The sequence below is a fragment of the Centroberyx affinis genome, unplaced genomic scaffold (genome assembly GCF_046629955.1).
Source record: "Centroberyx affinis isolate AG114_WGS23_722 - 3 ecotype Tasmania unplaced genomic scaffold, CSIRO-AGI_Caff_v1 ptg001434l_1, whole genome shotgun sequence".
NCBI classification, from domain to species: domain Eukaryota; kingdom Metazoa; phylum Chordata; class Actinopteri; order Beryciformes; family Berycidae; genus Centroberyx; species Centroberyx affinis.
In genome coordinates this window covers 91783-108844 of record NW_027279909.1, presented here as the reverse complement: position 1 = coordinate 108844, position 17062 = coordinate 91783, and the positions used below count along the sequence as shown (strand labels likewise).

At 44.8% G+C, this 17062-nt stretch overlaps 1 protein-coding gene across 3 annotated transcripts in view; it reads left to right on the top strand.

Moving 5' to 3' along the window:
* The window catches only part of marchf8 (membrane-associated ring finger (C3HC4) 8), a 77666-nt gene that overhangs the window by 55588 nt on the left and 5016 nt on the right, over positions 1 to 17062 (top strand). For 2 of the 3 annotated variants that reach the window (XM_071526615.1, XM_071526617.1), the window contains 4 exons: positions 6951 to 7030; positions 13659 to 13839; positions 15479 to 15614; positions 17027 to 17041. In XM_071526615.1, the coding sequence (XP_071382716.1) occupies positions 6951 to 7030; positions 13659 to 13839; positions 15479 to 15614; positions 17027 to 17041 (412 nt within the window). The remainder of the gene's footprint in view (positions 1 to 6950; positions 7031 to 13658; positions 13840 to 15478; positions 15615 to 17026; positions 17042 to 17062) is intronic. The other variant, XM_071526616.1, reaches the window with a different exon arrangement.

The following is a 17062-nucleotide window of genomic DNA, read 5'->3' as shown; positions in this document are numbered from 1 at the left end:
GGCTCTCTTTAAGTAGAGCAAAGTGAATTAACCTGTGCTGTGTCATCAGTAATGTAGCTTCAGAAATACAGTCTAGCTTGAGCAGTAAACAACATATAAATATAGTTCCTTATTGTAGGGTGTGTCCAAAAAGTCTGAGATTATCATGCTTTCCCCACATACACACACACACACAAGTTGTCAGGATGGCCAAGTGGTCTAAGACACCAGGGTTTCTGGTCACTGAATGGAGGTCACTTGGGTTCGCATCCCACTTGTTACAAGCAGGTTTGATTCTAGTTAGCAGTTACCGTATGATTCCAGACTTTTTGGACAGCCGATATTGTCACTGAACGTCCTTCCTGGGCCACTGTTCCTCTGACAACTGTGTGTTTAATGATGTGATCAGGTGTACAGAATGAACATGGTTCCTAATTTTGACAGCTTTTATTAATAATCAGCAGTCTGCCTGCCAGGTGGTGTTTTCTCCTCCCCAGGCTTCTTAAAGGGTAATACCACTGAACGGCAGATTTTAGGTTTGTTTTTATATTTCCCAGGACAGTTCAGTCTGTCAGTAGTCCAATAGTTAAAGAAAAGGGAGTTTGTGACTGGAAAGGTCACTGGTTTGAATCGCTGGACCAGTTGGGAAAACTTGCATGGGAATAGAATGAGAAGTCCTCTCCCCACCCTTGACAGCTGTTGTGTTATATAGTTTTTATTGTGTTATATAGTTTTTATAACACACCGTCACCCTGCAACTACTTCCTCTGTGAGCTACATAAACCAGAATATGATCTGTGCGACTACAAAAGCTGATTTTCTGCTAGAGCTGCAACGATTAATCGATTAATCGATTAGTTGTCAACTATTAAATTAATCGCCAACTATTTTGATAATCGATTAATCGGTTTGAGTAATTTTTTAAGAAAAATAAGTCAAAATTCTCTGATTCCAGTTTTTTCCATATTTTTGGGTTGTGGACAAAACAAGACATTTGAGGACGTCATCTTGGGCTTTGGGAAACACTGATCCACATTTTTCACCATTTTCTGACATTTTATAGACCAAACAACTAATCGATTAATCGAGAAAATAATCGACAGATTAATCGACAATGAAAATAATCGGTAGTTGCAGCCCTATTTTCTGCAGATATACATTCAGAAGTTCACAACTGTTAGCATTATCAGTGGGATGGAATGAAAGATTTTCAGATTTCTAGCAGTGAGTCAAATTTTCCCATTGCTGAAAGAATGTGAAATATAGGTCAAGTTCATTTACAGTATGCTGTTAAGCTCCAGAGAAATATTAAACAAAGATGCATTATGTGTCACAGTAGAACTGTCAGAATGTCAGAAATTTCAGTTGTTCTATACTTGTCTATATACAGTATGTTGCTAATGACATTATCATGCTAACATTGACATTTCTGTTTGAAACCTGGATAATGTTGATTTCTTTCATTGATTACCACAAGTCCCAACCAGAGTCAAAATAAGGACACCATAGACTCCATAAACTCTGCATTGCTCTGCATGGCACTGAATCAAATCGAATCTTGTCAGATCAAATCAAAATGAATGCACTCGTATCAAATAGTTGACCTACTTAAAGATATCTCTCCTGTATTGGATAGCTAACTACGTATTGAGATTCACATCGAGTCGGTCTAAGAAGGAGAGATTCCCTAACATCCATAGGTGGCACAGCTACAGAATTCAGTTAATTTTAATGTGAAAGCTCAAAACATGTAGCAAGTCATCAAAATGAGTTCATTCAGTCAAAGGAACTCCAGCTACATAATGATAACTTGACAATTACTTGTGGTCCTTTGGTTTCTAGCTTTGGAGGTTTTTCATATTGAACTATGAGAATAACATGGATTCTTAAACTGAAGTGTTGTTCCCCTTTAACTGAGGAAAAACGGTTGAAAAACATACTTAGGTACCCAGTCACTGCTAGCATCCCTTCTTGAATACCTATTGTGACACACAGCAGACAGACACACACACACACACACACACACACACACACACACACACACACACACACACACACAGATTTATCTACTAACAAGAAAACAAACTATCAAGCTGAGAGATAAATTGTTTCTTAAAGACATTCATATTGCCTCCATCATCGAGCTTGTCACTGTGGGAGATAAAGGTGTGTGGTCTCGATATAAATGGCTACATGTATCCTCACAACAACAAATCCATTATCTCTTGTCTGCTCTATATTTGTTCTATCATTGATTCATCCATTCAATAGGTGCCATTAATCAAGCTATTTAGAAAGTCATTTAAAAAAAAAAAGAAAAAAAGGTGGTGTCGGGAGGAAATAACCGTCATTTTGAAAATGTAAGGATGGTCACTGTTGTATTACCATATACAACGCAGCTAAAAGCTTTATGTTAGCATGGGGTGTGGGCTGAGGATTGCCTGTTGATTTGGCGTTGGCCTGAGTTTCCACTAGGCGAGATCATGAGGCTTAGCTGCAGCCGCTTCTCTCTTTAGCACAGTGCCAGGGAGTTGTGTGATGCCTCCCACACTGTTTTGGAAGGTATTAAAGTATTACAGTCCTGATAAAGACACACAGCACCCACCCACCGCTCAGTGGGCTGCCCTTGACCAGTCGGCCAAAACATCTGGTGGTGCTCTAATATTTCGAGCCGCTGCGTTTGTTTTTGCAGCATTTGGGGCTCTTCTGCTGCAGTGCACAACCCGGGTCTCTCCTCCTCTAGGTCTCTACATGAGGAGTTTCTAGCTTGGCAGCCCGCTCCTGCTCTCACCAGACACGTGGCCAAGCTACTATTTTGCAGGACATGAAGTTAATTGTTGATGTGTTGGACCACAGTACATTCTTCCTTTGTTGTGCCGCTCATTCTCGCAGCGTTGCTCCTCCTCACAGCGTTGCTGCTGCAGCTGGCTTCGGCCCATAAGAGACCAAACTTAAATGGTTTCATTTCAAAAGGCTATGTATCCATTTTGGAAAAAAACATATTGCCATTACTTGCTTGCCAGTACTTAAAAAACAAATTATTCTACATTCATAAACATGATGACAGAGGTTGTGCGATGACTCATACAGTATGTTTGATAGTAATCTGTAATGTCCTTTCCCTGTAAGCCAGCAATCACAGAGCAGATCAGAGAGAGGGATTTCAGCTTCTTCAAATGGTGGATATCTCATTAGTTTTCACCACAATAACATTCTTGTGTATGAAGCTTCTATTACTACTACTGAGCAACTTGATGAAGGAAGTGGATTTTTTTTTGTCCTCTCCAAAACCTGGTGCTACTGCCCTCGCTCTGAAGCATGTCCTGTGGCTGAAGCATCTGTGCTGATTGCCAGTTTCTGAAAGTTCACACAAGCTCCCATTGTTAGCTGATGGATAGGCATGATTTAAGATGCTCTTAAGTGCCAGAAAAATGATTGGCCAATCACTGCTTCCGTTTCGCCTGCTCCATAACTGCTGCTACCAAATCACCCTGATTAAGGCCCTAATGCCAAACTGTGCTAGAGTCTTTCGATAAAGAATCACTTTTTATTTGACTTCCATTTTCTCCAAGAGTAGCTTATGATCTGATATGAAAATAAATAAGAACTTATTTGGCAGTGGATTTTCTGTGCTTGGTGTCAGTGGAAGAGATTAGGTCTGATTGAATTTGCCAGACGTTAGCTTCTGCTCCCTACTTTAACTCTTTGCCAGTGAATAATAATGGGTAACTAGGCTTGGTGGAAACTGCCTCCTTTCTCCGTCCAGCATCCGCTCCTTGCGTGTCCTGTTAGGCTGCAGTAAATCTCTTGATGACTTCAGAGTTCAAACAGCCCTCAGCCATGATGTGGCTGTGCTGAAACGCTTGCTGTTCAAATAAGGAGCAATAACAACATCAGAGTTGTGTACGTAACATAATTGGAATTGCAGGAATGAGCAGGAGGCATGCCTTCATGATACTCGTCAAATGTGTTTTAACTTGTTTGTGTCAATGTAACTGGCATGTAATGACATGTCACTTACTTATGAAATGGATAGTTTGGGTCCTCTGATTGGCTGCGTCAACTTGTTGGAACATGTTAGAACTACATAGCTTGTCAGAATAAAACAATTGAATTATTATTCTGGTAATGTAATGCAATGGAATGGAATTGTTGTGGATTAAAGTACAACAAATAAACAGATTTATAATAAATAGCAAATTATTAGTATAAGTTGAGATCCTTATTGGTTAAAAATTGTATTTTATTGAACACTTGCACTCTTTATTAGAACGGTGTCCCTCTTAGTGGTGATTCCCCCAGTGTAGTCATCACAGTATCAGCTGTGATTAACATGCACCCAGTTTATAGACATATACACATTCGTAGCCTCAGCTGAGTAAATCTAGATCACGCTGACATATTCTCCCTGGGTAGTCGAAAGTTAAGCACAGTGACATCGCGCCCTCATCAACATCAATTTCACGTCCCACTCGAATCAGAATTTCTAACCGCGCTGACGCACAAAACGATGCTGCTTACATTTTGTATTTGGAAAGGTTGTTATCTTTTAAATTGCTTTGCTATTTGTATCCCTGTTCACGGCTGTTTCGTTCACACAGGCCACTCTGAGATGTCGCTGGCTTTGTTGGAGCTTCTCACTGGGAGGCGGTGATTCATTGTTCCTGTTAGACTTTAAAAGGTTATTCTTGAATAGCCTCTAAGATCTGAAAATAGGAGTAGAGAAAGAGATGGGGAAAAGAGGAGTGGGTGCCAAGGAAACAGTAGTGAAAAGCGTGAAAAGAGAGACGTGTGAGATGAATAGGAAAAGGAAGAGAGAGTAAAACAAGTAGAGGAGAGGATCATTTATGCTTGAGGATAAAAGAAAGAGAAAGGTTAAATAAGTTATGATAATGAATTACCATAAAATGTCCAATTCCTGTCTGGGCATTTGTTTGTTTCACCGAGGAGAATGAACAGGTGTTCATTAAAGTCAGGCCATGACATGAGACTGGCTTACATCTCATTTCCACATCAAAACCAAGAAGCCACAACTGAATTTGGTAAATGGACACCTGCTATAAGCAGGTGTCCATTACCAACTGTTATACAGTTTTCTGATCAAAAGGTCATGGCTGCCTCAGTATCTGTATGAAATAGCATTGCATACAGTGTAAACAATGTTTTGGTGTTTTATTAGGTAGAGGCGACATTTGCTAATGTCTGAAGGTCCTCATAAGAGACGGGCTGTTATAGACCAGATGTTTAGTAGAAGCCATACAGTCCTTTGCAGTTAATCATTAGTTCCTCATCTGTGTTCTCACCCTGTGGTTTCGTTCTGTACAGTAACTGGCACAGTTTGTTATCTGTTATTCGATGACAACTTCAATGATTAACAGAGACACAACAGCGCTTTATGGACATGGAACATTACAGTATGTTTGCACAACTCGAATAAAATCAGGAATGACGATACAGTCTGCAGTGTCATCAACGCAATCATGAGCTGCCTCTTTTTCATTTAGTGGCAGTCTATATTTGGATTTCTGTTAGATGATGTTCGTGCCTAGCCAAACACACTTCCTCAGTTTCTTGTTTTTAAGCCACTGCTGAAGTGCAGAGCCGAGGCAGCCAGTACGTTCCACATATGTAGTTAAATATAGTGTCAATTGCCTGATACTTCTCTACTGCTTTGATCAATGTTTTTTTTGACTCTCTCCCTCTCCCAGACACGAGTCTTCTCAATGCTGTCTGTTCATTACACATTTATAGTCCAGGCGCTTGCTGGTGCCCGAACAGAAGACTTGGACGTGAACTATAAGAAGAACTATAACTCAATAACCTTTTTTTTTTTTTTTCAAAAAATAGAGAGAAATGGACAGAGAAAGAAACAGAAAAACAGTGGGTGGGGGGGGGTGGGGGGGTGGGGGGGGGTCAGCTGGCAGAGAGAAAGGGAGAGATGGAAAGACTTGGTAAAGCAGAAACCTTGAACATAACTAAAACAAAATAACCATCAGAAAAAGAGAGAGAAAGCAAGGGAGTGTGTATGTCTTTGTTTGAAAGTGAGACAGAGAGATAAAGGGAAGCCATACTGTAGATAGAGAGAGAGAGAGAGAAAGAGAGAGAGAGGGTGGATGGCAGAGATGGACATTGAATTCTCTATTGATCTGTGTCAGGCCATGAGCTATAAATTCCCCCTTAGTTACAGATGGAATCAATAGGTAATTAGTTTCTTGTTTAAAATGCCTGTGGCCCTCGTGTCTTTACGTTAGCAACCCAAACACTTCTCTCATCCCGTTCTTTCCTCTCCCCACCCGCTGGGCCTGCTTTCCCTCTGGGAGAGCACCAGGACATTGGAAACCTTTTTAAAAATACAAGGCCGACTTAAGCACCCTCACTTGTGCCGGCTGCATAGAGTGAATATTTGTGAAAGCCGGATAACGCCGGGGCTTTGTAGGAGGTGTGTTTTTTCTTTAATTAGCCCTTATCTTGCAGGTGCCTCTGTTTCAAAACCATCTCTGGAGGCTGGAGACGTCGCTAGCCTCATGTCTTCCAGCTGTATCTCTCTCTTTTTCTCTCTCTCTCTCTCTCTCTCTGACAGTGTCTCTCTCTCTCTCTCTCTCTCCCCTTCCCTCGGTGGCTGTGCTTGTGCGCTGTTTTGTCTGCTCCGTGACGCACCGAGACAGCTTTTGCCTGGAACTCTTTTAATCAGATAGATTAACTGTCAGTATTGTTTTTCCTTTTTATCATCCTGTGCATCCGTGCGTGACGCGCTTTCACTCTTTCTGTAAAGATCAGATTCAGGCTCTGACAGCGGTACGAGTCTTGAGTACTCCCACCACGCCGGCCCGTAGCGGTTTGCTTTTGACTGCCGTGGCAACACGTGAAATATGATTTGATCCAGTTTGTTTGTGTCTTACTTCAGGATTATATTTGGATTTCTTAAGAGTGTGTCGTCTGTCCTAAACTGTACTTTATTTTTTGTCCCTCAGGCGGGGAGCCCGACTTCTGTAAACGCCCCGTGCAGCTTCTCCAGGACATCCGTCACTCCCTCCAACCAGGACATCTGCAGGTACACACCACTTCAACCCCTCAGCCTTGACCTCTGACCTCTCTGGATGTGATGTTTGCTTTTATGCGCTCTTGCTGCCAGTAGCGTTAATTATATGAGCAGTGATAAGAACATCCTCTGAGGGCAATAAATATAATCTATCAGTCTGTTGTTGGAGAAGAACCTTCATCAGTGAGCAGCGCTGGTCTCCCGGTAGTGTACAGCATCACTGTGTGGTGTAACCTGGGTTGCATACTTATGTAACCTGCTGTAAAATGGATTCCATGGTAACATGGGTCATTCAGAGTTAGGTATTTTCAGGTTGAGGCAAAACCCCCAAAACCTTTTATTTCCTCTTTTTTTTTTATGATGCATGATGTCTTTTTCTGTCGTTCCATTTCTCTTTTTTGTCCCTGCCCTTCCCTCTTCCTGCTCTCCTTTACCGTTATTGTCCATCACATGTTCCTCCTTCATGAACACACACACACACACACACACACATATGACACCAACACCAGCAGCCAGGATCAGGACTCTCAGAAGCAGACAGCAGTAGTTCTGCTGAATTCTAATGGTAAAAGCTGTCAAGGTTCAGGAGGTATCTCAGTCACCACCCTCTGCCTGGACGCCCTGCCGGCCTCCAAACACGCCAAGCAACGAGTCTCCTTCGGCACAGACTGGCTCACCCTGCTCCGCCCCTCCTCCGTCAACCTCCGCCCCAACGGCTCGCTCAAGTTCTCCCGCTCCCTGAACGACGTGGGTCAGCGTGTGGACAGCCTGTGCAGCGGTCTGCACTTCATAGACCGCACTTGCTCAGAGGGCGAGCTGGAGCTGAAACCTGAACCGGCTCGGCCGCCCGCCACCGATCGAAGGGCGCGTACGCTCAACGGCAAGCCCGCCGCAGCACCCGCGCACCCGAGCCCCCCTCCGGCCTTCTCCACACGCGCCCACCCCCACCTCGTCCCCTCCTTCACCAACAACTACAAATACATGGTGGGCGTCCCTCCCATCCACGGTGTGTCATCCGACCCTGCCGCTACCCCCCCTCCTCCCCCTCTTCCCAACACCCAGCTCCACCCCCATCACTCCCCCAGCTCCAACTTCCTCCGCCTCTTCCTCCCCTTCTCTCGCTCCTCCACCTCGGCCAGCCTGCAGTGCTCCGAACTCGGCAGCTACGCCTCTCGCCTCCACATCACCAAGTCCTCCAGTGCGCTGCTGGAAGGGAGCGAGGCGAGCTTCGCCCCCGACGACCTGCTGGGGGACGACGACGTGTTTGAGGAGGAGCAGGACAGGCCCAGTCCGGCTCCTAGGGGCAGGACCTCACCGGCGACCCCAGCTTCGGGCACCGTGACCGGGTCGGGCGCTCTGCAAGCTCCCCTTTGCTATATGGATGAGGACAGCGACCTGGACCGCTGCCCGTCCCCCGCCTCAGAGAAAACTGGGCCACTCTCACCCTATTCGCTGTCTGGGGACTGCTGCAGGTGGGTGACTGTCTAGGTGGTGTAATCCACGCCCGCCCTTCCTGTGACATGGTAGAGCCCAGTCCGCCCCTGTGCCGTGAGGTGGTAGAGCCCCGTGTGACGTGGTAGTGACCCGCTGTGGAGTAGTGGAGAGCTTTTCACCCTGTGCCTTGACTTGCTAGAGCCTAGCTACCCAGCAAACATCTTAATATAGTATTTGCTCTCAAAACCCCTGCCTGGAACGGAGCTTTGGAGCAGAGGAACCTGGCACAGAGAAGCTTTAGTCTACATACAGTGATATACCTACATGGCTTCCTTTACTGTTTGCCTCCTCCACAGTTGTCCTGTATCAACCCTTGTGTGCATCTAGAACAAGAGATACGGCTTCATTTCCACTTCATTTCATTTCACTTCTGTTTGCCCAGTGTCCTGCCCTGTATTTCATTGTGCCGCCAAGCTGTGTTTTTGATCATTTTTCAGTGTTACGGTACTAGATTGATGATGGGTTAAAGGGCCTTACATGTGTTATCAGATTTCATACGCTCTTGTAGGGTTGATTTTGGCTGTACGCTCGTGCAGAAAGACGTTTGGAGGCAGGGAGAGGGGGCAAAGGCAATGTTAAGGGAAAGATGGAGGGACAGAGGGTTAGGATAGAAAGTGTAATAGCATTGAAGCGCAAGAGAGAGTGTGTGCCTGTCGGAAAGAAATTGTGGAACAGAGGGAGAGAGGGGGCGGTAAACAGCGTTGAACTGATGGAGTCACTGGCTGATTGGGTCAACAGGGCCTTCAGCATTCTGTCGCTGCCTCGCGATCTGATTGGCGGGGCCAGCAGCTTGGCAGGACAGAGTGGAGAGTGAAATCTGATAACAGACCAGGTCATCGCCGTGTGGCCCCTGCAGATGAGGCTCGCTAGCATTGGAAACTACTAACTGCTCAAGAAAGAAAAGTTTGGGACCCACAGAGACCGGGTTGAGCCCATTTCAGATCGGAGTTACAGTATCGGTCTGTTGATACGCAGCTCGGTAACACTTCAGTGGATTGATGAGTGTTAAGTCTTTCACACATGAGGGATCGGGAATTATATTTGTCTGTCTCTTTTTCTCCTGAACAGTGGTTTGTGCATTTACTCCACTTCAGATTGTATTACGCGGCTGCTGGTAAAGTACCAGCAGAGAAACGTGAGCTTAGATTAGGCTAGGTGAGGCCCAGGGATCAGAAGGCAGATTATTGGCTTCAAATAGCCTTGCATAGTCTCACACACATGCACACACTCATACACACACAAACAAACCACGCCAGCATGTGGTCAGGTGGCTTGAAGCGTGAGCTCAGAGCAAAGGCTGACCTTAACTGTGAGTGTGTGTGTGTGTGTGTGGTTGGGTGGGTGGTTGTTTTTCACCCAGAAATAAGACTTTAATCATTAGCTAGCAGGCAATCTTTTGTTGACAGCGTGCTGGAAAGTATTCAGTAGTAGTTGGCAGTCTGGTCAGAGGTGACTTGGTCTTTTTCCTTATCGGACATGTCACCTTTTATAGGAGCTTTAACTGTTAAGCTTTTACTTCCTGCTCGCACATAAACCAACTGGAGCCTATGTTTTTCCTTAATCTTCCTCTAAAAGATAAGTTTCTTCTCAGCACATTTTATATTCCCTTTTAAGGCGAGCATGGCCTCTTTTTAAAGAGAAAGACTGGCAAAGCATTCAGATGCGTGGAGAGGGGGGGAAAAAATGAAAAGGGAGATGGCTTCCAGTGGCGCTGCTGCTAATTGAATTGTGTTTTTCTGTGATCAGGGTGACTCTGGGAGAGGCTAGAGCTTAAGCTGTTCAGACTGAAAACAGGCTGAGAAGAGGAGAGAACAAAACGCCTCTGATGTCACTCTCTGGCTCCCCCCCCCCCCCGCCCCTCCCCCCGCCACCATGATAAGACTGTTTAGCAGAAGTGGAGAAAACAGATAGGTGCTGAAAAATTCATTTACTGCCTTTGGAATGAAACTAAATCCAGAAATGTTTAGGGACAAGGGCGGAACATGGAATAGCTGGAGGGAGAGAATTGTAGAAAGCGAGAGTGAGAGAGTGAAAATTGCAAAAAAAAAAATAAAACGGGAGAAAAGTAAGAGGAAACAATGCAGACGGAGAGAGAGAGAAGGAGAAGAGAGAGGGACTGCCTCGCTAGGGTTGTAATGTTGTCGGGTCTGTTTCCTTCTCAGCTTGTGGAGCTTATGATTTTTCCGACTCTGTTTTGCTTCCCACATTTTAATGTTGACACACTCTTACAGCGCCACTGCCATCTTAAAATTACTGTTAAACAGGGTGTGTTTTGGCTGCTCGAGCGAGGCAAATTAAATCTAAGTTCCCTCCCATACCAAACATTACTTGGAATGTGCCACTGTTGACACCAATACAGTCAATTTAGCTGGAGATTTACAAGAGGGTGAAGGATTACACAATCATTTTATTTAATAGGGGTATACAGGTTGCTGTGAATGACTTTATTGAATCTGGTGGGCTGTATTTGTGAGATTTATATCTTTTAGAGCAGACAATCTAGGCTGTTAAAGGTATTTCTATCACGTGAAGCCTCTGTGAATGCAAGTGAAAACTTATTCCTCAACAAAAGATCCCTCCAGTCTCTGCTGCTCCTGTTGCTTACTGATCACTTTATTTCCACTGCAGCTGCATGTGGAGGTGTAGGGATTTTTCTGTGGTTATCCCTTCCTACATTTTTAAAGCGCCACATCAACATTATAGTTATTTGTCAGATCTGTGAATTTCAGTAGGCGCCAACCTTTGATATGGGCACCGCTGTCCCCGGGCTGTTTCTCGTTGAAAGAGGAATACAGTATGTGTAGGATGTGAAACCTGCAGTTCATCATCCTGTGATCCATGCAGACAAACAAACCAGCCCAGCCATACCCAACAGAAGACCCTCTCCTAGGGATGTTAATTGTGCCTCGTCTATCCCTTCATCCCGCAATCCTATCATCCCACTCTCTCCACCCCCTCCTGTTTTTAAGAAACAAATAAAAATGACCTATTTTGGTCCCTCCTTTGTTCACTTTGTCTTTTAATCTTGTAATGCTTTGGCCAGATCAGTGAAGCCTGGAAATAGTTATCATCCTGCTCATTCACTCTCTAACCTGTGTGTCTGTTTGTGTGTGTGTGTGTGTGTGTGTGTGTGTGTGTGTGTGTGTGTGTGTGTGCGTGCGTGCGTGCGTGCGTGCGTGCGTGCGTGCGTGCGTGCGTGCGTGCGTGCGTGCGTGCGTGCGTGCGCATGTGTCTTCTCGTCGTCTTATCCTCTCCTCAACCGGGATAGAGACAATCCCATTTGAACACCCTGCTGTCTCCCTCTCCCCTTTCTTCTGCTCCCCTGTATATTCGTCTCTTCTTACCCATGTGGCATCAGAGGTGCCACCGCTCTCTGCATCGCTGTCAGGGGAAAATATAGAAGCCCTTCGTGGTTCACGTATCTGCTGCCGTTCAAATCAGTGATCATTGGTGGAAAAATGGATGTGCAGCATAGACTGAAATAGCTGCTTGCTCCTGACAGTCCCCCCCCCCCCCTCCCTCTTGAAGCCTGCGCCCATTTAACTATGGGGGCTCTGCTGGGAAATCATGTACACTTCATTCTACCGTACTTCTGATTTTCTTCAGTTTTTATCCCTGTCCCTTTGCAATTGCCTTGTTATTCCAGACTCCGACATCAGCCTGACCTTTAATAAAAGCTGAATGTGTGTTGTGGTGGAACAAGCAGCTGCTGGTTTTTGGGGCTTATTGTTCATTCACTGAGGACTCTGCCCCAGCCACAAGGGCAATGTCCTGACACTGAATACTGAAATTATAATGTCCTTTGCTTCTGCTTCCTGCAAGTTAGTGTGTGTGTATGTGTGTGTGTGTGTGTGTGTGTGTGTGTGTGTAGTTGGATGGTATTTACTTTACTTGGAGATAATAAGTCGCTCTGTATTTTCTATTTTCACCAGTGTGTCTAATAACCCTCTCCAACTCTGTTTTTAGCCTCCTGTTATGTCCCTTATCACTGAGTAGACACACTGCACCCCCTCCTCCCCACACACACACACACACACACACACACACACACACACACACGCACGCAACACACCTTTCCCGCCCCCTCTTCTCCCACACACACACACATACACACACACACACACACACACACACACACACACACACAGCTCTGGCTAACTTCCACACACTTCTTACTGGGAGAAGCACATGCATACTCTGGATTCTTTCACAGTCTATCTCTGTGTCATGTGTGCACACACAGACAAGCAGACAGACAGACACACACACACACACACACACACACACACACAATCCTCCTCAGTGTGGGTGACTAATAGCTGCTGTCCTCCCACCTGCCACAGAGTGCCAGATATGTGATGTAGAGGAGGAGAGAGGGACCACTTTGGCCCTATATTAAAAATCCGATTGGTTCCTCACTGAGAAATGCCTGTCCTCCAGTCCTCAGAGGCAGCAGAGGCCTAATTGAATGTTCCAGGTGTCTGTGTCTGTGCCTGGAATATTCTGCTGAACTCTTTACATGCACTTATGTACCTGCTTGACATAGTCATCTGCCCTCTAGTTCATCATCACAGGTGGAGGCGAAGACGCTGAGGTCATTGTCTCTTACAAATCATCTTATTCTTATCCTCTGACTCAAATGTATCATGACTGATGCGACACGTATCAGTTCTTCCAACGCTGAAACACAGATTATTAATGCGACTAAACTGCACAGTATCAAGGATTAGCATGATATGAATGTTTTATTTTGTGCTGCACTTCCGCAAGAACACTGGAGATTATTTGTGAATGTCATTTTGATTTGCAAATGAAGTGCTTTGAATCAAATTAGTTAGTCCTGATTGAATTTACCCATGTGGGACATGCGACGTCTCCTGTGTTCACGTTGTTAATTTGTTTGTTTTTGTATTTGTGACACTGTGTCCTCACCCACCTCGCTCTTATTATCTGTGGCTAGTGTGGATTAGACGAGCAGTTATCTTTTGATCAACCTGTCTTGTTATTAGGGCCAACGGGAAATGATACAACTTTGTCTGAGTTTTGAGATATCTGTCAGCTTTGCCTCCCCTGTCTCCCTCTTATTACAGCTGTCTTGCCTGTAGCTTAGCCCTGACTGTGTGTGTGTATTCTTCGACTCCTGTAGGATTTGTCACTGTGAAGGGGATGACGAGAGTCCTCTGATCACACCATGCCACTGCACAGGGAGCCTGCGCTTCGTCCACCAGGCCTGTCTGCAGCAGTGGATCAAGAGCTCCGACACTCGCTGCTGTGAACTCTGCAAATATGAGTTCATCATGGAGACCAAGCTCAAACCGCTGCGCAAGGTAACACTCGCTCAGCATGTGTGTGTTTGTTCAATATGCTTATCTCACGATACGATTCGATACACGATATGGGGTTCGCGATTCAATACAACCAACGATATGATGTAATAAATAGAAGTTCAATGACAACAAAGTCTGACTGTGCAGAATTATGTTTATTTCTGAGACAAAAATCTTTCTATCAATGTTGCTGGCTTACTAGAACGTAAAAAAACAATTTAAAAATGTGTACATTTGTGAAAGTAATATAATTACAATGGAGAGCTTGTGAAATTGTGATGGGAAAGCCGTCTCAATTGTGGTTACTACATCAGAATAAAATGTAGCTAATATCACAATTCATTTTTCTGTCCCACGATAAGTATTGTCACATTTCTGTTTTGCAAAATATAGAATTTGGATATATTGTCCCATCCCTAATGTTGGTGTGCGGACCTATTCATCGACCATGGACTGAAGTGTAAATTACTGCTTGCGTTAAACCAGTCGGTCCTCAGTTAATAAATTTAGACTGTGCTCCCAAGCGTCCTGACTAAGCGAGCATCACTCCTTTGTGATGAAGCTGAAAGTGCCAAAAAGCTGTCTCCATTCTGTCAGGCAGATAACACCAGCATGACACTGAGCTTTGAAGCCATTTTCAAAAGTGGAACTGCAGGGTGCGATTCATTTCAAATGGTTTAGAGACTGTACACTTCCATTAGAGGCTCTTATCAATCGCTGTGGCCTGAAGATAGCAGGACACTCTAATTAAAATTCTTCCACCCTTCATTAGCTGCACAAAAGGCCTTAAACAAATGCTTCACTGTTAATAGCCTCGGAATCCCTCTGGAGGACGTTGAACTCGTTCGTGTGTGTGAGCGCACCAAAAAAAAAAAATTGGAGATGAGATGAGAATCTCCGTCTCGGTATGAAGTGATTATCAAAGGATGCTTGGTTGGAATGAGCATCTCAGTGTTATTGTACCGCTCACTCCCACCAAACTGACCCTGCAATCATGGCTCGATCACCTGGCCTCAATTATTTCTTTACTCACTGAATGAGTGAGTAATGACTTTGGACTCTGTATGTCGGGGTGGGAAAGCATATACAGCTTATTCACAGTCTGAACTGGTCTGTCTGATGTTGCTGGCTGTGTGTGTGTGTTCCTTGTACTCCTGGGCTCACTCCCAGATGATGTATAATTCAGCCAGAGACAGACGGGGTGCCATGTCGAGTGAACTGGCATGGCTGGCAGGCAGCAGGGCACCTGGCCTGTGTGATGGGCGCTGCATGTCACTTTCCCTTCTCTCCTCTCTCTTCCTCCCGCTGCCAAGAAACGTTGTGTAGCGTTGGGTCTAGATCACAGCAGCTGAATGCTCTGCATCAAATATTTAGCTCACACTTGCTCCAGAAAATGGCCAAGAGAGTCTGGTAGTCTTCGCCCATGAATCAGCCAACAATTTAATTGCCTTTAAGTGTTTGTTTGTTTGTGTGTGTGTGTGCGCCTGTGTGTTTGCGTCCACGCTTCAGCTTGTGTCCCTGCCTGTTTGACCTCCTCAAATGTCATTTCTTTCTTCTCTCTCTCTCTCTCTCTCTCTCTCTCTCTCTCTCTCTCTCTCTCTCTCTCTCTCTCTCTCCCCTCTCTCTCTCTCTGCCGCAGTGGGAGAAGCTACAGATGACAGCGAGCGAGAGAAGGAAGATCATGTGTTCGGTCACCTTCCATGTCATCGCCATCACCTGCGTGGTTTGGTCCCTCTATGTACTCATCGACAGGACAGCGGAGGAAATCAAACAAGGTCAGCACAGGCTCACACACACACACACACATATGGAAACATGTACACATATATGCGTGCACACACACGCATACATCATCGCATTTAAGCATAAACTGTCAGCGTTAGACGTGTTGTGGTGTCTGGTTCATTCATCATAATGCGCTGTATCGTCACCCATTCATCCACAATCTTCAACATCCTTGAAGTCATTCATCTGTAATTTTTAATGGCAGATCTAGCTTGTATAATTGTAGTGTTACTTGAATGGTGTGGGTATCGAGTGTGAGCTGTGTGAAGTGTTCGCTTAGAATGGAGTAGAAGTGTCTGGAAGTGGCTTGGCCTCAGTCTACCGACAGCTCAGTGGGCATCAGAGTCATCAAGATTGAGACTGAGCAAATGTGTAATGTGGAGTTTACTGGGAGATGACTGAAGAGACACTTGTTTTTGTGTGTGTGTGTGTGTGTGTGTGTGTGTTCTTATACTTCCATCCTTGTGAAGTCCAGCTTAAGCTTTAGACCTTTGGAGCGAGGATATTTCTGAGGTCATTTTGGTCACTTCTCACTTCTCACTTCTTCTATAGATTAGGTTTAGGACTTGGGATTACTATTAAGATTAGAATAAGTATTAGGTTTAAATTGGTGTGAGGGATAAGGCTAAGGTTAGTTTAGGGTTAGAACTTGGGTTTAGGGTTGGATTAGGATTTGGTATAGGTTGGGGTAAGCGTTAACCTTGAAGGTTTGATCATGGTTAGCGTTAGGGAATGAATGTAGTCAATTGAAGGTCCTCATAAGGATAGAAGTAAAAGGGTGTTTGTCTGTGTGCCTGCATGTATTTCAGTGTATGGGTTACCGGCGAGCGAGCAAGCGAGCGTACAACAGAAAATAAGAAAACAAATGGAGGAGGCGGTTTTAATCTTGAGTTATTGTAGCGTCCGCTGACAGTGCGTCTGCTGCCAGTCATTCGTCTCTGGCGTATTCGGTGCTTATGAGACGGTGTGCAGATGGAGGAGCAGGCTGTGTCTGGTTTGCCCAACCTGATGATTCAGACTTGTTAGAGTCCCTAAGGCCCGTCAGGTTCAATCACCATGGTGATGCCAAATACTTCCTCACCAGTCCTGTTTGTCCGCTGCCAAGTTGCATGAAGTCACCGTTTTTTGGGGGTTTTTTTCCTTTCAAGTTGCTCGCAAGGATTACAGCAGAGTTAGATCTAATACGTACTGAAGTGTGTTTGATTGATGTGGGGATTTTCTGTCTGTGTGAATTTTTGAAGCAGATTGAATGTTGTCTTTGCATGCTGAATTGCATCATCCACTGTGAAACTGTAATATGTGTACCTCACATTCAATTTCTACATTTTGCCTTGTTTTATCTACCAGTCTGTCTGTCTGTGTTTGGTAATACATGATACTAACACTCTCTTTACTCATGCAGCCGGAAGAATCCCAGGTAAACTTTTCACCTTTGAAC